The following is a 27,978-nucleotide window of genomic DNA, read 5'->3' as shown; positions in this document are numbered from 1 at the left end:
TGACATAGCTGTTTGAGTAAAGAGTTTTTCCTTTGCATTCGTTTTATGCCATATCTTTCCTTCTTAAACCGCTTCTAGAAACTTTCAGTTGCTCAATTACATATACTTCATTCCTTTATTTAAGCAGCCAAGCCCTAAATCTATTGGCTAATTTGGCTAAATATTAAATCAACAGTGTTATTGCTTGAATTAGGAAAGCAACTAGATTCCCACCCACTTTCAATAACTGCACACAGCCAAATCGCCTCACTCCACAAATGCTTTTGCGTTGTTGTTGTGGATGAATTGTCCAAATATGAAGCTTTTACTTCTCTTGTTGCTCACTTTGTAGGGAGGCTGTACTTTTATCTTGTTGCTTACGGTTCCCAGGATGTGCATTGATTGGCTAAGTAAGTATATTAAATAGCTGTTGCTATGAAACAGAACATTTTGGCAAAGTTTAAACAATTTTCGGAATCACCAATATCCCCAGCGCTGGCTGGATTGTAATATTATCGAAAGAGCTTCAGTTCAAATAAACGGCATTTTGTACAACTTGCTTCTCCAATAAGACTGGACAATTAAACTCATCATAATAAAAGCCCAAGATTTCCTAGCGACATGCGCTTGATATTAGCCAATAACTAAAAAAATAGTTTCGAATGGACACCTTTTACCACTAACGAAAATGACTCACCGCTATTCGAAAGGCATGAATTAAAAAAAAACATTCGCTGTCTCTCAGGATATCTAGGATAACTTATCGCTATTACTAGAAGAAATAAGACGAAAACTGCATTATAAAAAATGCATATTTAAACTCTTTTTTGAATGCGTATTGTCTAGCTCATTAAATATTTACAAGTTGTATATCCAGTTTTTCTAAAACAAACCATGCAACAAAAAAGCCAACTTCCAGTTGAACACCTACAGTTGTCTTTCTACTGCCCACAACCAAAGTATGGTGCATCCTTGGCAATGCTCCAATGCTCCAATTGCCATCATAAGCACCCTCGAAGAAATATTCAAAAGGGAATATGGTACAGCTTGTAGAACAACTCCTTCAAAACAACTTTAACCAAATTTCGAATTGTAAACCGTTAAATTTTGCGGTTGCCTAGCTACAAACCCGTATCTGCCACCTGACACCTTCCGACCCACTATGTTGTCTCGATTGCCTTTTGGGTGCGCTTAGGTAAAATTTGCATTTCGTTTCCGGTATTAACGTTGCTCATACAACTTGTATCTTACACATTCACTGGCCTTAAACCCTTTTCTTCAATGACTGCTCGTTTGATTGTGCACTCGCTCGCTCTTTTGTTGCATTGTCGCTCGTTTCCCGTTTGCTTTTCCGCTTCGTCGTTGTTGTAAAGCGATTTTGTTATGCATGTTTTTTCTCCTCGTCGACTTAAAGTTGACTAATGTATGCCTCTTTTTGTTGTATTTGATTTCTGTTGCATAGCTGTGTGCGTGTATTTGCTGAGTTTGGTTGCTCCTTGTTTTATTTGCAAATGCCGCTCTGGTATTCATTTACATTGTAAGTGCGAAGTTTGTTTGCCTACCAACTCGACTGAATGTACAATTTCGACTGTTGCCTCTAAATGAATTCATTCGAAGCCTCTTTGTATAGTATTATTTTTGTTTGCGATTTTCCTTGTGCTCGTTTTTTTTTTTTTGTATTATTGTGTTATTTTCGGAGCTTCCCATGCATATTTGCATATTTCCAAATGCCAAAAAATAGTATGCAGTCTTGGAAGTTCGGATCCTATGCTTGACTTACAATTTCGGTATAACATCCTTTTCGGAAAATTCACCAACAAGCAAAGTGGGAGTTAACAGGAGCACTGGTTAGAGCAAAAGAAAAATTGACGTGAAATGTAAAAGAAGTATTTACTATTTTCAATGCTCAACGAAAGGTGTGAAGCGTGGTGGTGCCAGCCCTCAAGCCCCTTTCGTCTCTGACACAATCACTTCGCTTGCTTAACAGTCGGTAAGTCAGTCAGAGTGAGACTCAGCAATTTACTCGTACACAGCTCGTTGCTCACTTTTTATGCAAACATTTGTATCCAAGAGTATGTTGAGGAATCTTTTTGTAAACGAGAGTATGTAAATAAACATTGGGCTTTTGGAGCAGAGTCGTTTCAACCCAACGTGGGTGCCACAAAACATTAAAAGTTAATCAAGGCGTTTGCCGGCGTCGCCCATTACCTCTTGAATATGGTTCGGTAGTTAAATAGATATTTACACAGTTGCAAATTAAAGAAGTTTAAGAAAACTTAGTGCCAAATTAGAAATGCTATCTCTCAAACTTTTCATCAATGTCAGGTAACAGTACAATATTACAAAGTTTGGCATAAAAAACGAGTTAACAAACTTAACAATTTCTAAATTAAATTTATTCATATGGACGTGGATAATTATATCATGATACATTTGCGATTCTTTTTCGTTGAAAATAATTATACTGTTATATTTTTTTTTAAACTGAAAATACTCTGCGCTTCACCAGTTTAGCACACTTCAGGTTTTAATAGTTTCTACCAATTTCTAGAAAAATTAGTATTTTACCTATTTTCATATTTTTATACCCTGAACAGGGTATATTAAGTTTGCCACGAAGTTCGTAGCACCCAGAAGGAAACATCGGAGACTCTATAAAATATATACATAAATGATCAGCATGGTGAGTTGAGTTGATTTAGCCATGCCCGCCATGTGTATTCTCTGCTCAAACTGCATAGATCGGATCACTATAGCATATAGCTGCCATACAAACTGAACAATCGGAACCAAGTGCTTGTATGGAAAACTCTTTCATTTGACCAGGTATCTTCGCGAAATTTGGCTTGGATTATTATTTAAGACAACGTAGTTTAAGAAGAAACTGTTCAGATCGGTTGACTACAGCACATAGCTGCCATATTAACTGAACGATCGCAGTAAAGCGCTTTTTTATGTGACGAGGCATCTTCACGAAATTAGATCGGAATTAAGTTCTTGTAAGGAATCTTTATATTTGTGAAGGGGTATTATAGCTTCGGTGCAACCGAAGTTAACGTTTTTTCTTGTTTTATTATTGTAGAACATTTTTAACTGAGAACATATTTTTTTTATGTTTATGTAATTCTAATATCGATTTGATCGCGCCTTGTACAGAATGATCTCAAAGTTCCGATTGGGTAGCGATTCGTATATTTTTCCAATGTAATTTACAGAAATTGATGATCAAGTCAACTAACTAAAATCTTTGGGAGCCAACCATCCCCAGACCTTTTTTATTACATTGATTTCAAGATGTCCACTGCATTAAATCAATGTTTAGTCATTCAATTCCAGGCTTAAACACCCGAGCAGTGTAAATCGGTGATGTATCGTATCGTGCCAAGTTCAAAAAAAAATTTTAAAATTGTTTCCAGTACGTTGTTTTCTTGTTTGCATTCGTATTAGTATTCACGAATAGCTGTTCACCATCGTTACGAAGATCATGGAAATAATAATTTACCCATCGGCCCTACCAAATGAACTTCTTCTATCCACTTTTTCATTCTATAGTTGTCGACTCCATTCAATATTGGGCTCAAATACTGGGCAACTACCACAAAGCTTTGAAGGAAGAAAAGAGTACTTCTTGGATGATACGTCTCCCCAAACATTGCATAAAAAATTAACTTCATGTAACATCTTGATCGAAGGTTTTACTTCCGATTTTATGAGCTCCGAAAAGATTATTTGCTTAATTACAATTAAACCTCATAAAATTAAAACTGTACCGAACGCCCTCACTATTATATGCTGGTATCTTCCTTTTTCCATGCTCTTCACTACGTTCCTTTACACACCTAATCCTTAGTGCAAAATACCACTTTTCCATAGGCTTGCGCGAATGTGAGCCAAATGTTATGTCTGAGGTAAGTTGTGAACTCAAGCGCCAGACACATCGAAATGTAAAGTCTATTGAGAAGCCTTACTTTAGACATTATATAATTCCTATATATGCCCAATTTTATCAGGGCACATGTCATAACTCTGAGGAGGATTAAGGATGAAATCTTTGCATTTGGCAAGGCAGGTATATCATATACAGAAGATATAGACCAGGTCAGCAAAACGACAATCGTGGTAGCAAAAGTAATCAAATAAGCTTGTGTTAACGATCTTGCGGTGTTTGTGCAATGCAATGTCAACCACAAGAACATTATAGGCCAACATAGTTGCAAAATGAGCAGTCATCAACAGTTAAAATGTTTTATTCTTCATACCAAATACACATACATACTTAGGTAGGTACATAACGCTATTATTGCAGCCCTTCGTGGTAACAGAAGTGCACTGCAATTCATGCCAGTTGAGCGAGCCATTTGGGCGACCCATTCACTGCGAGTCTTGCTTGTGCATTGTTGGAATGTGTGTATTGGCGAATCAGGAACTCTGCGCATTACTTAAAATAATAATAATTCTGTGGTTTTCATTTCCTGCACTGACCCAACAGCCCGTCTTCGCTTTATGTGCATTGAGCACCGCAAAAATATTACTTTTTCTTATGGAACCGCTGTAGAAGGAGCAAAGAAAAAACGCCGTCAACCTACACATATTGCAGAAATGCAGTTTTCACAAGTATCAAAGATGAGAGTTGGCCCGAAGGAAACGAAATCTCCAACGGCTTGCAGCCGTATACTTGAATGGGAGCTTTGCCTGCCTTTATGGGTGCAAAGAGAGGAAGGCGCAACTTATATGCGGTTATGTATGTCGAACATCTTAGTTACAATCTGTTTTACTATTACGAATATGCTGAAAGTTTGCAGTAGTTTCAGTACTTGATAGAAAATTAGAATCTAAACGTGGTAGTCATTGCATCGTGCAGACTGCGACTGCCTAAGTATCTGGGTTAAGAGTCCAGTGTTTTTAAAGTACTAAAAAGGAATTGTGAGACTTGTAATCATAAAAATATATAATAAGTAATTCAACTGCTTTTCTTATCAATTATGAAGCATTCTTATTCTTGTATTATTCCAGGTCGACCAGAGCCAGTGGTCAACTGGATCAATGGCACACGGCTACTGGAGTCAGGCAATGGAGTGTCGATGGGTCGCCATGTAACTGTAAATCGCTTGGAGGTGCCGAATATTTCACGATCCGCTCTCAACAATACCTATCGTTGTCAAGCTTCCAATACGAAGCTGGTTCCACCAGTCGAGCGCAGCATACGCATCGAGATGCTATGTGAGTGACAATTTCTCCCAGAGAATCCAAAAATTACAAAATTCGTATGAAATTTTGGTATTTGGTATTTCTGATATTTTGAATGTTATTTGCTAATTAGAAATAATGTATTTTTATATCCAATCATATATTATATTTGAGACTAAATAAGAAAATATCTTTACAGTAAGTCCAACATCTGTAAATCTCACAAATAAGCAAAAAGTTTTTTCGTCCGGCACTCAATATAATTTAACTTGTATCGTCGCCGGTTCAGTGCCAGACACAGAAATACGCTGGACGCAGAACAATCGGCCTTTCAAACGAGGAACGGTAAGATATGAAGGAAGTATATTAAAAAAAAGAGTAAGATTTATTTACAAATAAGACTCTTTGAAAGATATTAGAGGATTAGGGTTCAACTCATAAAAAATTGTACAGTCAATTAAAGTTGAGTTATAGTTGACCCTGTCTTGTGTCAAGGTAATGCAAGCACTTAGAAAAAAGTAATATTAAACATATCTTTAAATTAATTTAATCCATGCATTATTTAGTACAATTAAGGGTTAAGTTATCCTACATTTACATACACTGTTATTCTAAGAGTTACACTACTGCTATCTCTTTTACATACATTAATTAAGCTACCACAATAATGCATTATATATTGTGAGCATCATTTCCTGATGCTTGTCGATCACCATCACCAGGTATATAAAATGTTAAATTCGTAGGTAATGCTTCAAACAGTCACCGACATTCTTTCCTTCCGTACCAAATTTATTGAAAGTTATGCCCGTAGTTGCAACACAGAAGTCAGTTGTTCTCTCTTGTTTTCATTTCACCAATGTTGCCATTGTTCTATTTGTATACACGATTTTACACGTTTATTTTTTAACTACTACAAAATATGGAGATTGGCTACCGTGCATTGCAAGAGATTGCTCTCTCACTCTCAGCTCACTCGTTTCTACGGAAAAAAACCCAATTTTCGCGGATATCCTACCATACGGTCTGTAGAAACGGACGGTAGAAGCGGTGGTGAGTGTTCATTTATATTGCGCTCTCATAAGATAGGTCGTATCAGCTGACTCGGTGCGCGGTTTTGCGTCAATGACTGTTTGAAGCATAATCATGTCAGTTGTATTTTGGCTATCACAATTTGATTATATATATTCATAAATAAATTTTTTGATATTTACATAACATTACATACAAGACAAGAGTCGGAGCTATATAGTCAATACACGTACCTTTGGGCAGCATTCCTAATTACTTATTTCGTTAAAGTTGTCGCTTAACTAATTCACATTGTCATGTGTTTTTCACACACAATATGAAGAGATCCACAATGGATTCAAAGCAAAGACAAACAACAAACTAATTATATATAACTAAGCGGTCGCTCTCTTATTTCCCCATAGCTAACAACGACACAAAGCAATGGCAGAGTCTTCTCCATGCTGTCCTTTCATCCACAACCCGAAGACGACGGCACATTATTGAAGTGTGCAGGCTCCAATCCGCGGTTGCCCATCTCTGCAATGGAAGATTCTATTTTGCTGAATGTGATGTGTAAGTTGAATGAAATTAAGAACTTTACTTTTAAGTAAACTAAAGTAAATATTCACATATTTATTACAAATACTTAAATAGATTAATTAATGGTCTAGATAGTCGAAATTGACATTATTTAGCACCGTTCAAAATAAAGAGGCTTTGACGCATATACCATAATTTTTACAGAAATATGTTCTATTTGATACGAGTTCATTATTGGAAATATATTGTTTTATAAGAAAGTGCAGTTTACCCGTGCGCAAAGTTTTCGCTGCATTTACATCGATTTCATACAAATATGATTTTTTTTGGCATACAAATGGGAAAAGTTTCACAATAAATCTAAATTATTTGTTGTGCGAAATTTCGCCATGCTCTCGGTAAAAATGTGCAAACAATTCACCTTACTTGCTGGCTGCTGACATAATAACGCCGCAGTAAATTTCACTTTTCGATTATCTAAGCCGCAAACATGTCAAAATTCCAACTCGCCGACTTTCGAAGGTTGAAAATCCGCCGAATTTGATAGGATCTAACGGCTGTAATGTCAAAAGTAGCAAAAAACTAAAACGCTCTCGGCACATTTCGAAACTCGAATCCACACACCTACATGCATGTACACCTCACACCCACATATACTGGTAGACACTTTTGTGTCGCAGTGTGTATATTTATAAATATATTCATATGATATTCAATAAAGTTGTCAGCGCTTGTTTTATTGTTTCCCACACATATACATTTGTATTTTCATGCACATATATATATATATATATATGTGTGTGTGCGCTCGCATACGTGTGTAATTTAATGAATGTATATGTTTTTCTAAACATAATCATAAATTTATTGAAATGCAGACTTAAATAGAAAATTTATGACCGTAGCAGTAAAAGTGGGTACAACACGCGAGAACGTGGCAGTTGAGCGAGACGGCAAGAAAGTGGGGAAGTTACACAAACGCTTTCACTCCCTCTGTAACATTTGTACATACTTATGCAGTCACGTTCGTTGTAAGGAGCAAGTTATTGTGGGGCGGGCGCCCACACGACCGTTTGTCATGCCGCCTGCGCTCCCATGCTGTGGAATTGCCAATGGCTTTCAGCACAGCGAGCACATGCCATGATGAAAGCTATGAAAGTTTTATTTCTTCGAAAACGGTTATAAATAATGAATTGTACGGTGTGACAAACAGACAACAAATAATAAGCAAGTGGAGAACAAAAATATGCAGATTTTTATTCGAATTGTGGTCCGTGGGGTGTGTGCATACCGGTCAGGGTGCCTCGCATGTGGGGATGCAACGCGCCGAGTTCGAAACACTAATGTGTTAGGAAAGTGCAGAGTGAACACATCTACACGCACACAATATTTGGTTTGAATATAAGTATAAGTGCACAGATGAAATTCAAACACGCCCACCCAATGAATGTGCAATACTTGCCATAAATGTCTGTTAATAACGATTTCATATTTTTATTTTTTTCAGTTCTTTGTATAAGAAGTCGTTTCTTTTCTGCTTTCACAATTTGAGATTGAGCTTCTCACAATTGAGAGGCTTAAGTTGTTACCTACTAGCATTGCATTCACCTTTCATTTGCGTTAGTTCTAAGACAACTCCACTAGTGAACATAATTCCTTGTCATCCACTACGTTGGAAATAGTGAACAATTAAAGCTTTCTTCTCTGAAGCTTCACACCTTCAAGTGGGCCATCCAAAAAGTAGCTCTGGAATATTTTACGTTACCAGTGTTGCTGGCAAGTTTACGAGCCCGCAATTGCAATCAAGCTTTGTTTATATATACGTGCTACGTAAATATATACATAAATATTCACCGCTGTATTATTTTCCAAAAAGTTTCCGGTTTCGGTTTTTTATTTATTGCATCTGCAAGCACTTTTGAGTACGCACATAGTAAACTGTGTGCCAAATTTGAAAAGTTTACAAATAAAATTACGCAAAACAACGCAAATGCCCAAAACAATCTGACAACCTGCGATAAGGTGGAGAAGATACAAGCGCTGAGAGTGCTCATATTTCATCGCTACAAATAATTTCGCATGCATAACCGCAAGTAATTTTATATTTGCAATCTTTCTACAACTTTTTCTACTCAAATAAATTGATCAGCGCGTCGGCCCCAGTTGCCGCAGAGGGGTAAATAAAAAGCTAAACTTTTGAATGTTTGTGTGTCTCGAATAATACGCAAATGACGAAAAGGTAATAAGGAAATTGTTTTTAAATTTGGGCAAACTTTTTTGGTATATTTTCATGTAATGAAAGCGTAGTATAATGCTGCTAAAGTACCTTTGCAGTCCGCAGCTCGTAAAACGCAATTTTACAGCTACGGAAAGATAGACAACTTTATTGAAACTTTTTGTCAAAATATTTTTTTCGGTTAATCAGTTTCATGAAAATATCGTAAGTAATATTAAATGCTTACTAAGGCTTCTAACGGTATGCAGATCAAGCCAATACTCAAAATGTAGCAGCGAAATATTTAGTCATATTTCTAAAACCTTCAACCACGAAAGCCTTTTCTTAAAGATGGGGACTAACAAAATTACCTTCAGTGAATAACAAATTTCAGTTGCACATTTTAGTTTAATTTAAGCAAATTACTGATTTATTCTAACGCTATTACTGCCATATGGTAGCTATGATTACCTTTTTAATAGAATCATCCAACTAATCGACACTCAATCTGTATCCACTTTTTTGTAGACCTACAAAAATTTGCTTTTCCATGTGCCAACTTAAATAATTATGGTTAAATTTTAGTAAGTTTTCAAAAAAACATTTGCCAGAATTCTTGTTGAAGTGCTCAATTTAAAAGTACCGGTATTAAGACAGTTCGACTATTACGCCTCATCATCTCAGTTAGTCGCTTTAAATAAGATAAACTTTAATTCAGCTGCATTTACCTATTTACGAATACAATAATTTAGTTGCAGCAACACCTATCATAGACATAATTAAATTAAAAAATGTCGCTCCGCAGAGTTTACACTATTTGTATTGCAACTAAAATGTTAACTTTTAAATACGAGTATAATCCGTTCCTAAAAAAAACAAAAACAAATTAAAAGCAAAAAGAGCTATTGTGAAACTGCAGAAAACTTCGTGCTGCAGCAAAAGTTTGTGACAGTAAAAAGTTGCCCGACTGTCTCAACCGAAACTGGCAAAAAGGCGAAAAACATTTACTCCCAAAAATAGCCAAAAACAAAGCCAACATTTTTAAGTTAGCAACGCAGAGCCAAGCATGCAAGTTGAAAATAATTCTTCTTGTCATTTAGCTAATTAAAATTTTCAAACATTTCTTCTACATGTACGCGCCTCATATGTGGTCTGCAAGATTTTAATTATAAAAATGAATAGTTGCATAAATAATAAAAAAACAAAAAACAAAAACAACAACAAAGTTAATGCAAAAGTCTAATAGAGTTGCTACCTTAGTATTCCCTACATATGTCGTTCTCTATTTTCTTTAACAACAAACACATTCATGTCTACGAATGAGTTTTTCCTTAGATTATAACCATATGATTACAATAATTACTAATACAATTAAACCACAATACTTGAAAGAAATTTTTATAATTTTTCTTCCCTTTTTTACATTTATATTCTGCTTTTGGAATAACATGCCAACGCGGGAATGCCATTAATCAACACGACACTAAAACTCCATGATTCTGCTATTGCGTACGTTCACTCAACAGATCCACCACAAGTCACATTGTCGCTGGGCTCAACACTCAAACCGGACGAAATTAAAGAAGGAGATGATGTTTACTTCGAGTGCCACATAAAAGCTAATCCGAAGGAGCATCGTATCACATGGTCACATGATGTGAGTGAAATACTAATTAATTCAATGATATTTGCTTTATTCCATCGAGGTATATAATTGGAAGCTGACTACAAATCTTTTACCACTTAAATTATGCTTATTACTTGACCTTAAATTTTGGCAGATTTTAACGTGGCAAAGTAGTAGAATTGTTTATACTATTAGTCACATACTTTTAGTTCGTAGAGTACGAGTTGAGTTGACTAGGCTACGTGAAATTACATTTTAAATGGTAACAAACATCGCATAAAGGAAAAGTCTACACCTTTGTTTACAAAATTTCGCGATCCGAGACTTTCCAAAGCAAACGTTTAACTGAATAAGGGGCTACCTTTAAAGCGATCTTTACAAAAACGCGATCATGCTCCAAAACCAAAACAGAGGATTTTAAAATATTATTTCTGCTTTGTCGCAGAAAAATTCAAACTTTATTACTGTCATCCAGAAACTCATACATCTGAGTCCCGTTATATATAAGGCGTTTTCCTACTTTGCCATAGGTTACAGAACGATGAAGGATTAACCCTTATGTTAGTAACCGGATACCCACCGCGGTGTATTTGTGTGAATAGTTAAAAAAAAATTCAATATTTCATTATTCTCTGAAACGTCGGAGACCCTATAAAATATATATATAAATGATCAGCATGATGCGCTGAGTTGATTTAGCCATGTCCGTCTGTCTGTATATATACAAACTAGTCCCTCAGTTTTTAAGCTATCGATCAGAAATTTTGCACCTGTCTTTTTCTCACAAAGAAGCTGCTCATTTGTCGGAACGACCGATATCGGACCACTATAGCATGTAGCTGCCATACAAACTGAACAATCGAAATCTAGTGCTTGCATGGGAAACTCTTTCATTTGACGAGAAATCTTCACGAAATTTGGCATGGATTATTATTTAAGGCAGTAATCTAATTGCCGAAGAAATTGTATAGATCAGACGACTATAGCATATAGCTGCCATATTAACTGAACGATCGGAGTAAAGTGCTTGCATGGAACATTTTTTTATTTGACGAGGTATCTTCACGAAATTAGACACGAGTTCTTGCTTAAGGCAACCAATTATTCTCCGCAGAAATTGGTCAGATCAGATCACTATATCATATAGCTGCCATACAAATGTATCAAATGTGGAATCAAGTTCATGTAAGGGGCCTTTGTATTTGTGAAGGGTATTTTAGCTTCGGTGCAACCGAAGTTAACGTTTTTTCTTGTTTTAAGCTCTCAAATTGTCGTTTTTTAACTTAAAAGAAAGCTATTTGTGAGTTCATTATTTTATTTTTATATTCCACGTTGTTATTTTTTTTCTTCTTTGAATTGTCACTGACTATTAATACTTGAAGAAAAAAATTGTATAGAAAAATTTTTTAGAAATTTTTTTTTTAATATTGTAAAATAAACAAAGTAATAATAATTCTCAGATCGTGGGTACCCTGGTACCCGGTTGCTAAAAGACGTCGGTAAAGTTGGTTACTAATGGTTATTACCCTTAATGCTGTGTTCGACTGACAAACTAAAAATATGCGTGAATTAAAAAAGAGCTACTCTATCAATTGTTTTAAAATTGTAATGGCATATTTATACATATGCATTTATTTTAAAAATACACTACTGATAGTGATTCCTAATTTTTTCGTGGATGCAACCTAGAAAAGAAAATGAATTATGCACCGCGACCTAAGCTCCATTGTGCCCAAAGTTTAATCCAACAAAATATTCTTTACTAAAAGTTGCTTTTGCATTTAAAGGTGAATAAATATTGCCGATTGCGCTGAGCGGTTACTATCTAAATGGCTGTAATTCAAAAACTATTCGAGTTATTGTTTTACAATTTTTGTGTGTTATTTCTAAAGGTATAATATAAAAGTATTGTATAAACTATTGAAATATGGAAACACATGGACATTTTTTTTTTAATTTCACAACTAAGCTGATTAACATTTGAGATTGCGATTTAAATATTAGTGCAATTATTTTGTAAGATTATTAACTTTTAAAAATTTATAAACCAACTTAGTTTATTTCATTTCACTGTTATGCACAGAGTTTTGTTGTTTTTATTACTCACTACTTACACGATTTTGTGGTAAAGCATAGCTTTTATTAATCTATACAACTGTTTCTTGAAACTCAATAAGCAATAAATCACCTTGGGCATGGTAAGCCACTCAGTGATAAAAAGCTTTTAAAGCACTTACACTTTATAAATATACATTGCCGAAATAACTCAAAATCACGAAATTTTCCGCAACGAAATTGCTTTTGCACAAACGTATGTATGAGCATTAAAAGCATACAAAAGGGTGAAGAAAACTAGGGATATACAAGCATACACCTACATATGTATGCATATATGTATGATTGTGAATTGTGACACACAATGGCAAATCATTGCAAGTCCCACACGCGCAAAAATGAAACCGCAAAGAAATAGAAAAAAGCATTATAATAAAAAGGCGCAAATACTGCGATGCATGCAATTTAACCGACACCCACCGAGCTGAGTAAGCTGCTCACATTTCGAGCGTGGCTGTTTCCTATTTGTTTTTGTCGTAAAATAACTACTCACATTTTGCTTGCGGGTAAAACAGCTCATATAAATGCAGTTATTATTCATTTTATGACAAATTTCCAGTGCATTTTCATGAAAGAAGGCAACACAGACCGGGCCATACGCTCCACACCGGCGCAGACACCGCCGCATGTGTGTGTGTGTGCGTGCTTGTGCGCCTGTGTGAGCAGCTGACTGTGGCAAGATAGTAGCGGATGTGCACGTATGCCACTGGAGTCGTTTGCCAGCGCGCACACCACCGCGCACATCTAGTGGCCGCTGGATATGCGTATCCATTTGAGTGCATGCACACACACACACATACCCATACAAGTAAGCGTGTTAAAAGCGTTTGTATGGGAATGTACGATTACTCATCTTTATAAATTTTTGTTTTTATTTTTGAGTATGTTTTCACATCTCACATTTCTTTGTTGTTTCAATATTTTCCTGCACCTACATGTTTATTTATTTTACAATACCTCCACAAACACACACACACACATGTGAGCAACTGTGTATTTTCATGCATATTTATGTGAATACATTTGAGTTCGTGTATTTATGCATTTATTTACCCTTTTATTTGCGGTGTTGCTCGTATGAAAAAGTAGTTATTTGCACAAACCATACCGACCAAATGGCAAGCAATAACAACTGCTAGAAAACAAAGAGTGATAAAACATAAGAATAACCAAACATTGCTGCCACTGCCACAATGTGTATAGACAGTGTGTGTGTAACATAAGAACTCGAATTTCTGGAATGCAGCTTTTACTCTGCTCCAGCTCTAGCATTCCCAGTAAATTATGGTAAGGTTATGCGCGACTTGGACGTATTTTCTTTAATCAACTTTTAAAATCGGGCTCCACAAGTACTGATCATTATGCCTCAAATGTTGCACCGAGTATATATCGAACAGATTTATCTCGACTTGGTTCAGTGGTGTAGAACCCGGTGTGGATCGGAGAAGGCTGTGAAGTTTTGGCGAACAAAAGCAAGATTTCCACCATCAACTAACAACTCCATTAATGTTTATATCGTAAATATGAAGTACGCAACTTAATTTAGTTTCGAATAAAAAATGAATGAAATGATTGTCCCAAATTTTTGGTGTTGTGGGTATACGAGTATTTTTCTCCGTCCATAAATATTTGCATTGCTGTTTTGCTTCGTTTTTATTATTTTTATTTTATTGCTTCATTTTTTCGTTTCGGTCTTTATTTACAAAGTGTAAATGCTCCATTTTGGAGCTGTTGGGAAGAGGCAGCTAAACGAAAATTACATAACGCAAGCACAAATACCGTTATATCCACACTCGTTCACTTTACAGTACGGCATAATTTTGTTTATATGTATAAATTCTGAATATTTTTAACACAAGCGATAAAGAGTAACACTTTTCCGCTGAAATTCGATTTTAAAACGCGCTCTTATTATACAATGCCAACAATTTTAGGTAAACGCGCAAAATATTTCTCTTCTAATCTATTTTTCAAGACCGCTCTGCTCCCAATATACCCGTAATTCAAAATCCAGATATTTATGTTGTATGAATAAAAATATTCCAGTAGACGTTAAAGGGTTAAAAACTCGACACTTAAGTAAGTGAATATCTCAGTACAGTTTTGACTTTTCAGAAATTATATTCTTCAAAGTTCAACCGCTCGCGCTGCTGTCGTCAAAGCAGGAAATACAAAATGAAATTGCGAAATATAGTAATTCTGAAAATTTTAAACATTATACTATTTTTTGTTTGCTTTCAGGGCATCTCGGTCACGCAGAACGTATCGTGGGGCATCATCATTTCCACACGTTCGCTGGTATTGCAGCGCGTTGCACGCATCCACGCCGGTTTCTACGCTTGTGCGGCGGCCAACGACCGCGGCGAAACGCAGAGCTCGCTGGTGAATTTGCGTATACGTTGTAAGTGCTTTTCGATTATTATCATTGTAAAATCAACTATTTGCTCTCAAACGCATTTTACGTTTTATGAATAATTTAATGCGCTTGGGGGGCCACTAATGCGAGTTCGACATCATATTAGTGAAAGAGTACGCGTGACCCCCAAAGCTGCATTTGCATCCGATTGCAAAGTGTCACATAGAAATGCAAAGCACGCTGTCACGCGTAAAGCAAATGCGTCCGGAGTGGTGACACATTCGATTGCATTTCCGATGGACTATTACAGGCATTTAGACGCCGCGTTCGGTCGAATGAATGGCAATAAATTATTCTACAGCAACAATTGTCTGTTGTCTGCTCATAAATATACGGTTATGTGCCGCTTTGACCGTAGTACTGGCTGGGGTCGTACGCGAGCAGCAGAGGTCAATGGCTTTCACTAACACTCAATTAAAAACTATCTATGTGCTGTGGTAGGCAAAGTTGATTCGAATTGACAATGTTGGAAACGGCCTTATACATAAAGTGTTAGAAGAACCAATGTGGTGCTTTCACAGGAGTAACTGGTATTCTCCAAAAAGCATCTAACATCAAGCGTTGGATATTTTCATTTTCTAATTTTTTAGATAATTGTTAGCTATTTTCGGAAAAGTAGTCAATAAGTTAAAACTAGTTCAATATTAAATGAGAATAATTTCATTTTTGTGAAAGTTTTTTTTTTCAATCAATGATCTTGCACTAAGATTGGACCGTTATCTCTGAAAACTCACCTACCCTTTGCCAACAAGTTTGTTACTTTGTTAAGCGATTGTGGCAACAATCCAAATGTGAAACTCTGTCAGGGCAACGAGTTGTGTAAAATTACAGCGTCTCCATTTGCCTCTACTAATTTAAGCACATGCCTGTCTACAGAAATATTATTCAGCACACATGTGCCGGAAATTTGCAGTTCAGTAAACAAAATACAGGAAAATTTGTAAAATATATTGAATGCAACTCATTTACAGTTTTTGCGGATATACAACTGATTTACGAATGTATCGAATATATATTTGAATTATTCATTTGAACTGTTATAGATGCTTGCATCGCCTCTAAAATAGTTATTCCGCATTGTTTTGTAAGAATTTAAAGAGTTTTGTCCGCCATTTTGACTACGTCCTGTGGTTCGTTATTGCCATTTTAATAAAATAATTATTATTTTTAAGCATTGCCGCGAGTCCATATACCTAGAGTATATAGTGCTCATTAGACACACTTTTTAAAACACAAAGAAATGCAGTTTCTAGGCTACCATACTTTCGTAAATATTGAAGTTCATACTTAAAATATATATTATAAATATAATATATGATTCATATTACAATATCTAGCAACCTAATTCACTTCACCGTGCTTTTAAAAATGACAAATAAATTTATAAATCTTTTAAAATGATTATCAATATTATAATACAATTGTTTTGTTCATCAGATTATCAAACTGTGTTAGCATAAATTTTAATTTTTATGTGAATTATCGCATTATTAAACAAATTATTGGAAATTTGTTCCAAATATATACATACGTACCGAGGCAATAATATTTGTTCATAGTAAAATATTATATTCCTCCAATTTGCATTACACATACATACATACGAACATTTATTGCTGAAACAATAATGAATTTGACAAAATAAATACAAATAAATGAATTGCATAAAATTTATAGTCCCAAATTGATTACCTTCGTATAGCAAGTTAATTTCTACTGACCTAATGAACGTAATGAACAGAAAATATCAGCAAAGCTCTATTTAAATTTACTGCTATTTTTCGCGACAAATGAATTAATTAATACTTGTATTTAAAAACATAATTAGTAGAAGCGCTTAAAATACGGAAAAATATTTGCATATTAATATGGTTATAGTAAATAGAATAACATTTGTGTCACGTGGGAAAGATGGCAGTCATATTAATATTCCATTTTGCTTATAATAGCAGCAAATAAGCTACGCCAAGGCCCAGGCGGAACAGAAATATTAACACGTTTAAAATCCAAATAGGTAACAAACTGACTGCTATTATTACCATTATACACACCCTTTCCAGCCGCTGTTGCCTACAGTAATGAAGTTGCTCATACGCCTCGTCCGACCTGTAGCCAAACGTGCGAAGTAAGCAAAATTTGGTAATAATTGAACGCTTTTGCTGGTTTTAAACGTAGTTGTTTACATTCATTACAACTTTTTCAAGTAGAGAGTAAGTTCGTGAAATAGTAAACTCGAATGCGCGACAAATTACTTAAAGTGCGTTGCCGTCTAATTAATGCACTGCATGAACGGGTGTTTGTCAAAGACAAGTAATAAACACATCAGATGTTGCAGATAAGTGCACGACCGTGCTTTTCAATAGCCACCTCGCCGTACACACTTCCACTTGCGCACAGCCGTTGGTAATAAACGCTCTCATTACTAACGCTGTTGCATAATTAGCGTAATTGAAAACAAACAATGCGCATGTGACGATACATTCTAATTCAATTCATCGCCCTGCCACGCAAAATGTAAACACACGCAACTGTGTGTAACCAGCCATGTAAGCATTTTTTCTCCCAGTGCACAATTATTGGCGGCAGAATGTTTTACATGAGTTATGAACGCCCTGTTAATGAAAAACACACATGTTGAGTGCCCTCAACAATACGAGTAGTGTGGGTACATGGCATACAAACTAATATGTGCACAATAAGCATACTTCAACAACACGCAACCATTGATTCTCTCATATAATGTAACTATTCTCGATTTATTTTAAATTTTCGGTGTCAGTTTGAAACTCCTATTTGGAGAAAATGCTTGAAAGGAAAGAAGAAAGTTGAGAATTCGTCCGAAACTTTCCAAACAAAAAAGCAATTATTTAAAAATATTTTGTTATAAAAGTGATAAATATCTTCGTTAGATATAAATATATGTACTCGTATGTATATACATATGTTTATACATTTTTATAGATACATTTCGCATATATTTGATCATGCAAATTGTTTCACCATCAGGAACAGAACGGGTAAAAATTAAAAAGAAGTTCAATATTAACGACTATGAATAATAAAACGCTAAAAATATCCAAAACAACAACGCATTTATTTCTCTTCAAAACGACGTATGTCCTTGAGTGAGTGATTCTATGTACATGTGGCACACAGCTGTTCCTAAAACGGATATGTGAATTCATATTTCCCATTTGGAGTCATTTCAGATTTTTTAGTACAACGGGATGGTCATAAGTTGCTTGTTTTTCAGAGTTGAAACAACATGTCCACGTCTTGTTAGTACAAACTATGTCAAAAAAAAAAATAATAATATTCGTTCTATAAGTTTCCGTGTGAAATATTCAGTGCAATGAATTACTTAGTGCCGTTTCAGACAGGGATTCAAAAGAGTCTGAGTTTTTTCAAATTTTGTTTTGGTGTCGCTCTGGGCATTCACACGGTCAAAAAGAGTCCAGCAACTCGAGTCCAGCAACTCGAGTCTAGTTTTTCTGCATTCCTTTGTACAAAATTTTCGTAAATATTTGTGCGGTTCGACTGCGCAACACTGCGTGCTGCGTATTTCATTTGTATGTTGAGATGATGGTCACACATTTTGCTTGCAATGAATTACCATGAATATGGTAGAACAATATGCATAATACAAGTACCTACCCGCTAAATAGTTTCAAAGAAATACTAAAGACGGGAATTTCCTAATCCACAAGAATGTATTGAATATCCGATACTAATATTTTCAAGGCCAAATTTATAATAGGAATTTCCTAATCTTTAAGTATTAAAAACTCATAATTTCTTTACTCCATATTAAAAATTTAAAATTTCTTTACTCCATAATCTATATCTTAATTTTCTCCTTATTTACAATTTGTCATAATATTTCTATTATTCTATGCATACGTATTTGCATATTACATACAAAAATAGATAACAGAACTCAAATTTGCGATCGAATTCATTTGAAACCGAGCGCTCTTGCAACCATTCAAAGAATTTGAAAGTGTAAAGGAATGCTGAAAAGGGTAGCAGCGAGCTGTTACGAACAAGAACACAAAGCGTGCCACCCGAACACGAGTGGCACGTTCCCTTCGTCTTTCCTCGTCGTCCCCTCGCCCACAATAAACTGGTATGAGACTCTTTTGAGTCCCTGTGTGAAACGGCACTTACGAAAACTTAAAATACTTACACATAGATACATATACATATATACTTATGTGTTGGTGCATACACATTTATGTTTTCATACAAGCGGTTGCAATAAAATTTCAAACTCAATCGCTTGGAATGAAACGAATGAAATAAATAGACGAGCGAAATTCTGAGACGAAACTACGCGTAAATGTACAAGTAACGGCGCTTATGTGCCCGCGTGTGTGTTGCGGATAAGCGTGGCTGTTGGAAACCCTACGCCGCACCAGCATGCATGTATGATTTTACATTTAAAATCTCATGTGTATTAATACATACATATAATATGTGTGCCGCTATTGTGGGCTATAGCGATATGTGTTTGTGCGGAAAATTTGTTTCTTGATTCTTTCCTTCGTGCGCACGAGTGCACATCAGAGAAAGCTCACTCATATAACAAAAACACGCACACTCGCTTCTACAATCACACCTACAAATGTATTTACAACTGTAAATGTATTTATTCACAACGCCGGAACAACTTTGATGAATAGTGTGCGATATTCCCAACAACAAATATTTGTGTTTTTCGCTCCAGTTTTTGCTTAAACCGTTGATATATTAATATCAAATAATTATGCGCGCAAATATTTGCTCGGGTGAAGTGTTATCAATGATATTGTGACAACATATTTGAATATGTAAATTTACAAGCGCCATAGGGTACTTAAAAAGATGTATGTACATTAATAAACATCGCATTGTTTAACTCTATAACTACATGTATGTGTGTATGTACAGTGGATCACAGCTTATTTGATACAGCAGTCGATATAAATTTCGAATCCCAATATTTTTTAAACTGAAAGGAATATTGAAAAAATTTAAACGCTATATTTTAGAGTAAAGAATTTCATATATATAATGTACTTCATTTATTTAAAAAATATTTTATTTTCAACTATATGTACATAAAATTAAAATTACTGCTAAATTTCAGGTCACAGCTTATTTGATACAGATATTTTTCCATCACGAGGCGCCAGCTTGTCGCACCGCATAACTGTATTTTATTTTGCCATGCATATTGGCGTCGTTTATGATTAGTTTTAAATATTTTTTAGTGTGTTATAATAAACCATGGAGACAGCAAGTGCGTTTATATAAAAATGGGTCGTCGTACAACAATTGAGCAGCGTGAACTGGTCATAAACAAATTTAAAAACGGTAAATCGGTTCGACAAATTGGTGAAATTGTGAACCTTAGTGCCTCCACTGTACAGCACATCATTGAGCGATATTTACATGAAAATCGAGTGGAAAGTAAAGGCAGAAGTGCGCCAAACAAAATTTTTAGTGCTTCCGAAGAGCGCTATATTGTTCGAAAAATCAAGGTAAACCCCAAACTATCAGCTCCAAAATTGGTTGTGGATGTTCATCAGGAATTAGGAAAATCATGTAGTGCTGAAACTATCCGCCGCGTACTCCGCGAACATGATTTTAATGGTCGAGTTGCTCGTAAGAAACCATTTATTAGTAAAAAAAACCAAATATGTCGACTAAAGTTCGCTCAGGAACATGTTTGTAAGACCCATGATTTTTGGAACACGGTTATATTTTCAGACGAGTCGAAATTCAATATTTTTGGGTCCGACGGCATGTCTTACGTTTGGCGAAAAAAGAATAGAGAGCTAAATAAGGAGAACCTAAGAGCTACAGTGAAACATGGCGGTGGAAGTGTGATGGTTTGGGGTTGTATGTCCTCAGCCGGTGTAGGAAATTTGGAGTTTATTGAAGGAACAATGGACAAAAATATGTACCTTAATATCCTGAGAAGTAATTTGCTGCAAAGTGCCGAGAATCTTGGTATAAAAGAAAAATTCCGCTTTTATCAAGATAACGACCCAAAACACAAAGCAGCAGTCGTTCAATCCTGGCTCATATGGAACTGTCCCCATTTGATGACACCCCCGGCACAGTCACCTGATATGAATGTTATTGAAAATTTGTGGGCTTTATTAGACAAAAACATTCGAAGCCACAAAATTTCGAACAAAGAGGAATTGAAAAGGGCGCTACTAGAGGAATGGCAGAAAATTACCCTAGAAACCACACAAAAGTTGGTCCATTCAATGCCAACCAGGATCCAGGCTCTTGTTAAGGCGAAAGGCTTTCACACAAAATATTAAGAATTTAAGATTGAAAGTGATTTGTTTTTGTTATTTTAGAAAGAATTGAACTGTATCAAATAAGCTGTGACCTGAAATTTAGCAGTAATTTTAATTTTATATACATATATTTGAAAATAAAATATTTTTTAAATAAATGAAGGACATTATATATATGAAATTCTTTACTCTAAAATATAGCGTTTAAATTTTTTCAATATTCCTTTCAGTTTAAAAAATATTGGGATTCGAAATTTATATCGACTGCTGTATCAAATAAGCTGGGACTCACTGTATGTGCACGTGAAAAAAATTTAGCAGATGGTCGACTGAGAGTGAAACCAAACTTTTTATACTCTCGCAACCTGTTGCTACAGAGTATAATAGTTTTGTTCACCTAACGGTTGTTTGTATCACCTAAAACTAATCGAGTTAGATATAGGGTTATATATATATAAATGATCAGGAAGAAGAGACGAGTTGAAATCCGGGTGACTGTCTGTCCGTCCGTCCATGTAAGCTCTAACTTGAGTAAAAATTGAGATATCTTTATGAAACTTGGTAGACATGTTTCTTGGTACCGTGAGACGGTTGGTATTGCAGATGGGCGTAATCGGACCACTGCCACGCCCACGAAAAGCCATTAATCGAAAACCTATAAAATACCATAACTAAGTTCAAAATGTGTGATATTTTACTGAAATTAAGTTTACAAGTTTTCTAAAAAAATGTGTGGTTTAGCGCTGGGTTACAATGGAATTGGTCTTAACCATGGTTTAAACCTCATATCCCTAATATAATGAATTCCAATCCTCTGGTTGACATTTTTCACATCAACTCAATACATTCAATTTAACCTTTTCGATCAAGTTAATATCACTTGAAGGTATTCTTAATATAAATTTAGCTGACGTGAACTATCAGATATATAAAAGTGAGTCAAAGTTTATGGTCTTCAATATAAGTCAAGAAGATACCACATTTGATTGTAATTTATGCACGATTTCGTCGAATAATGAATGTTTAATTCTTTCGCTACATTTTAAAATACAACTTGTTGCCAGCACTATGATTCTTGCAAGTTGCAAGAGTATAAAATGTTCGGTTACACTCGAACTTGGCGCTTCCTTACTTGTCTCGTATTATTTCCCAATAAAAATGTAATTAAAGTATAACCGCATCATTATTTTTTCCTTATTATTTGTATATTTAGCAAGTCATCAAAAATATAGGTCGTAGGTAAACTTTTGTCGCACACTGTATAATAGATGAATTATCTTATTTGTTGGTACTTCTGCTCAAGTGTCTATGTTAAGGAATATTCAAACATACTTCATAAAGAAACTAAATAGATATGTTAATGAAGGTTCATTCAAAATATGCATTTAAAAAAAATTTCGGAAAATTTCTTCCAGCTCAAAATTTTCAAATCTATCTTTTTTCAGTATTTTTTATGTGTTATTAAAACGTAAATTACCTGATCATAATATTTTTCTCATTTCTTCCATCTTTTGAAGTCTTCGCAGATACGAGTGTATATAATTATTTTAATACGAGCATTCTCACGTTATTTTCCTTTAGATGCTCCAGTTTGTAGCACGAACACAATGATTGTTATTGGCGCCTCACTTGAGGAGGCGGTCCCGATACCATGCCGCGTTAACTCCGATCCACCGGAAATTGATTTCGAGTGGACTTTTTCGACAAGCGGTGAGCACTTTGAAGTACCATCGGGTCATTATGCAACGATACAAGAGGCTACAACAACCGGCGATGTGCACCGAACAATAATCGAAACAAATGATACACATTTCGAAACTTACGGTAATGTAGCAAAGATTTCTTAAAATTTTAATGAGGGAAAACATGGTGTTTTAATTGAAAAAACACACAAAAGGAGCAAACATTTACGCAACACGCATACATGTGAATTTATCTACGTACTACGTGATATGCATGCATACTACATGCTTCCTATCGAAAATTTAATTAATTCCCAGTATACCTTGTGTTTAATTAAAATGATGAATTTTGTTTACAAGGAGATTTTTCTTGAATGAAAACCATTTGTGTATTTATACCAGGAATTTTGTAAGCATTTAGCTACGAAAATTCACAACTCTCCGAAAACGCTTAGTACGTATTTTTTGTTACGATTTCTCATATACAATCTCTTATCTAAAATAAGCATGCCTGTACATGACAGTCAACTGACTGATAAGAATTAAATTGATTTCGAAATTTCACTAAAAACTAGAAATACCTTCTCCATGTGAATTACATAAGAAATTACGAGTAGATGCTCAGTCTTGCACAATTATAAATATTTACATATATGTATGTACATACTTATATTTATATTTGCCATATTTACACATGCAATGTTTGCTCTATTCTATAGTAGAAACTGTAAGCGAATTGATATACACACCGAAGGGTGAACGGGACTATGGAACACTGGCATGCTGGGGCCAAAATTCAATTGGCAAACAGACGGAGCCTTGTCTATTCCAAGTCGTGCCAGCAGGTAAGTCAACATACATACATACATTTATAAGTGCCACAATCGGTATATTGATGCATTCGAAGCCGAGATATACCAACTACTCATCGCCTTGCATATTTATGATTATTATATATGATATTTTATTTAGTTATTTCGATATACGCTTTATTTGAACATCTGTTCAACACCCAATCACCATTGCATGAACCAAATAAGCTGTTTTCAAAATATTTAATTTATTTGGAACATCATTAATATTCAGATACAAAATTTGCAATCAGTTTCCATGCAAGTGCTCTCTGTCCAGATTTAAAATATTGATGAATCAAATCCGGCTCTTCTTTCCGCCTGCGCCTTTTCGATCGGTTAAAGGTTAGGAGAGCTACGATTGCCTTCTCGAATTAACCAGTTGTTCTAAGTCTTAAAAAGTATATGAGCTACCGCTTAAGCCCGACAAGTCACTCACCTAAGCTTCTTTTTTAGGTATACATATATAATATACACTTTGCAAATCAGATTTTGGCGTAGAAAGCCGAACACACATACTTCATACGTATATATACGTACATTCCAATACAAATATTAATATAGAGTTATGTTTAATAAATTTATTTCGCAAAAAGTATAATCTGTTTTCCATCTATTTTCATTGATTTGTCTATGCAATTGTGTATGCGCGCAGCCAAGCCGGGAGCGTTGCGTAACTGTACATTGCGTCCATATGTGGTGACCTCTGCCTCGCTAAATTCATCGAACCAAACAACAATGCATAGCAATCAGATGATGCCAGCACAATATGGACGACAGGAATCAAATTTTCCGCATACGGAGTATGTACGTGAGCGACATAATAACAATGGCAACAATAATAACAGCGCCAGCAACAATGGTAATAAAATTCACAATGGAATTGGCAATAGCAATGGCAACAGCAAGGCAATCAGCAGCAGCAGCAAAGGCAATAATAAAATCAACAATGTTGTTAATAAGCAACAGCAGTCGGAGAAGAGGAAAAAATCTGCAACCTCATTTGTCGAGCAAAAGCAAAAGAAATTGCAATACCAACAAGCACGGCGGCTGCAACCGAGCGAACACCAGCAACAACAGCAATTACAACACCTGAAGAAACGAACATCTTTCACACCATCTCAAACGCTGGCGGCAATCAAACGGCAGCAACAACAGAAACACGTACAGCACAACAAGGCAGGCAGCGGCGCCAAAGCCGAGGCAGGAAATATCGAGGCAATTGGCTATGGCAAAAAGTTGGTATCAAGTGCAACGCGCAGCCCGTCGGCTGATGAGAGCGCCGGAACGCGACACACAAGCGCAGCTGCAGCAGCTGGTGTTGCAAATGCCGCAGGCAACCTGGCAACAATGGTGTATATCAATAACAAAACTGATGGATTGCTCACGAAGACACGAGCGGACAACAAACATCGGTCGAAACGTGCCGTTGACGAGCATGCAACAACAGCAACGGCAGCACTTGCAGAATACAAACACAACGAGGGTTCTAAGTACAAGCAGAAGAAGAAGGCATACAAGCTGGCCTTGGCGACAAAGGAGCTGCGGCAGCAGCAGTCGAGAAAGCGAACTTCAAAGCAGACGCAGAAGAAGATAAATGCGAGCAAATGGCAAAAATCAAATTTATCATTGCCAAGAGTTGCTGCTGGCGCGGCAGCTGTCGTCATCAACGGCAGCAATGCACCGACAAACAACAGCAGCAAGCAAACGCCTGCAACAAAATACTACAATTGGCGGCGAAAAAACACGCATAAACGTGAGATTTCACAAGAGATGAGCGCAGTAATCCATCATTTAACGCTAACAGCAACAACAACAGCAGCAGCAGCAGCAGCAACGGCCACTGCAACCGAACCGTCAAAGGAAGCGGAAAAGGAAACAACAAGGGCAAGCGCACAAACCCAGCGACTAGCAAAAAGAGAAATCGCAACTGCAGCGCCCAACGAATTAACGCAACATCCAACATACATGGGCGAGACAAGTGGAGATTTAGCCGAAGTAATAGCTTCTGGTACAGCTGCTACTATAAACACAGACAGCAGCAGCAGCTTTCACTTGCCAGCCGACAATTCCATTAACTCAGCACCAAATAGGCAACAACACACTAACGACGGCACTACAGCTAATGAATCCGCTGCGATCGCTGCAAACTCATTCGATAAGGTGCGCATACGCAAATCTTTGACAGCCAAAAACGTTGGATCTGTCGTTTCGGACGTTGGCGGGCGAGCTGGCAGTGCGGCTGCCGCCAACGACCGTCACTTTTTGCAACATAGCAAAGCCAGTCATCACATTAGCAACTTTTCTAGCAGTGATAACGGCAAAGCGAACTCGCAAAGCACCACAACCAACAGCCACAACGCGCCGCCCAGCGCGCCCCAAATAAGCAATCATGCCACCGCCTTTCACCAGCAGCAACAGCAGCAACATGAACAAAAGGTAGATGAACAACAACAAAGCATTTCAAATGATAATCGCAACATCGATGTTATTGGCATGCAACGCGCAATTAATGATCTCGCCGCCAGCTCGGATGAAAGTGGCCGGGCATCAGAGATTTTTGCCAACAAATATGCTTATGACGATGACATGGGCGAGATTGACATGGCCGTTGACGAAGTGGATGCTGACGCCGACATGGAGGCAGAATTGGTAGGTGCCGATGCGGATGAAGGCAATGACAGTGATGATGCAGATTTAAATGGCATCATTGAACTCGATGAAGAGCTATCGCCTCCCACGACGAGTGCTGTGCAAAGTGAGATACATTTATCAGCTCACGCAGCGGATGCTCCGCACTTCGAATACTCACGCATGGAGTATAGTTTCAGTAATGGCATTGCTACTCACAGCCTGGTTGGCGGCAATGACAATGGGCCTGGCCTTGGCCTGGATGGGATTGGGCATGGTGACGGTGGTGGTGGCGGTGGTACCATTAATCTCGAGAACTACGATAACATTATTTATTCGACAATGGAATTGGAATGTATGCCAGGATACGATGGTGGCCTGCAGCAACAATTCTTTCTGGAGGCGTACGATTCCAAAACGAAGAAACTGCGCCTAAACACCTCAAGCACATATGCCGATATACCGATATTTCGCATCGACTTGAGTGGTGAGTAACCGTTGTGGTATTATAAATCAAACTATGTATCAACTCCATAGATTTTCTTCTTTGAGGTGGGACGAGGCTGTGCTATTTATTTAACCTCTAATAATTAATTTTCATCTTAATATTAATTGGTTGGCATGGAAAAGGTGGTTTTTCGTATACATTTTATCACTGATAATTGTGCGGCTAATGACTCTGTTAAAGAAGTGATTAATCAGTGTTAAAGCTTTGAACTCTTTCTACCGTTACCAGCGTCAATGCGTTGCAAAGTGTCAAGGGGAAAGTGACTAGCCAACGAATTTAAACGAACGAGTTGAGAGTGTTGTAATTTATTATTATTAGGTGTTCTCCAACGCATTAGGCTTATTTTGCTTTCTAAACCTAATTGTGTGTGCGCAACAAAAACGCAATCGTCGAAGTTTCCCAAATCGTTTACCGTGCCTTTGATTTTTCTACACCGCTGTGAGTTAATGAGCCAAACTTTTCGCCTATTCGGCGCTTATTTACTTTTCCTTGTTGACTTTTTCTCTTTTCGGAGTAATAAATTTTATTACTTGGTGCACAAAAACAGGCAGGTTGAGGCACACTCTCTTTCATGCTCTCACCACCTTGGCAAACAGACGTATCGATAAAGAGTGCGGCGCAATTTTTGGCTGAAATCTATTGGCGTTTATTGGCTTTCGCTGCTGGTTGTTGGTAGCTAAACTATCTGAAAGCTCTCTTACATCATTTTACACGTCCGTCTTCCCTTATGTACTCACCCAGGCCAATGCATGCCAGTTTTCCCGCAGGCATTGCTTCAGGTTTATTTGCAAAATCTAACGAAGCGGAAAGTCACGATTAGTTAGACAAGCGCGGTAAGCTGCCAATATCAGCGCAACGCAACCAACTTCACTCCTCCGCATATTTTCCTTCGCATCTCTTCACTTCTCACCCACCAG

At 36.5% G+C, this 27,978-nt stretch overlaps 1 protein-coding gene across 2 annotated transcripts in view; it reads left to right on the top strand.

The window, feature by feature from the left end:
- side-III (sidestep III) overlaps window positions 1-27,978 on the top strand; it is a 183,812-nt gene that overhangs the window by 139,459 nt on the left and 16,375 nt on the right. The window contains exons 7-14 of one of the 2 annotated variants that reach the window (XM_036357354.2): window positions 4,993-5,199; window positions 5,366-5,511; window positions 6,603-6,753; window positions 10,462-10,592; window positions 14,919-15,078; window positions 22,971-23,213; window positions 23,794-23,916; window positions 24,578-27,040. In XM_036357354.2, the coding sequence (XP_036213247.2) occupies window positions 4,993-5,199; window positions 5,366-5,511; window positions 6,603-6,753; window positions 10,462-10,592; window positions 14,919-15,078; window positions 22,971-23,213; window positions 23,794-23,916; window positions 24,578-27,040 (3,624 nt within the window). Of the gene's footprint in view, window positions 1-4,992; window positions 5,200-5,365; window positions 5,512-6,602; window positions 6,754-10,461; window positions 10,593-14,918; window positions 15,079-22,970; window positions 23,214-23,790; window positions 23,917-24,577; window positions 27,041-27,978 lie in introns of both variants that reach the window. The other variant, XM_036357353.2, reaches the window with a different exon arrangement.

Source organism: Bactrocera oleae, chromosome 2 (assembly GCF_042242935.1).
Source record: "Bactrocera oleae isolate idBacOlea1 chromosome 2, idBacOlea1, whole genome shotgun sequence".
NCBI classification, from domain to species: domain Eukaryota; kingdom Metazoa; phylum Arthropoda; class Insecta; order Diptera; family Tephritidae; genus Bactrocera; species Bactrocera oleae.
The sequence above is the reverse complement of the archived record's forward strand: the minus strand, read 5'-3'. Positions and strand labels throughout refer to the sequence as shown.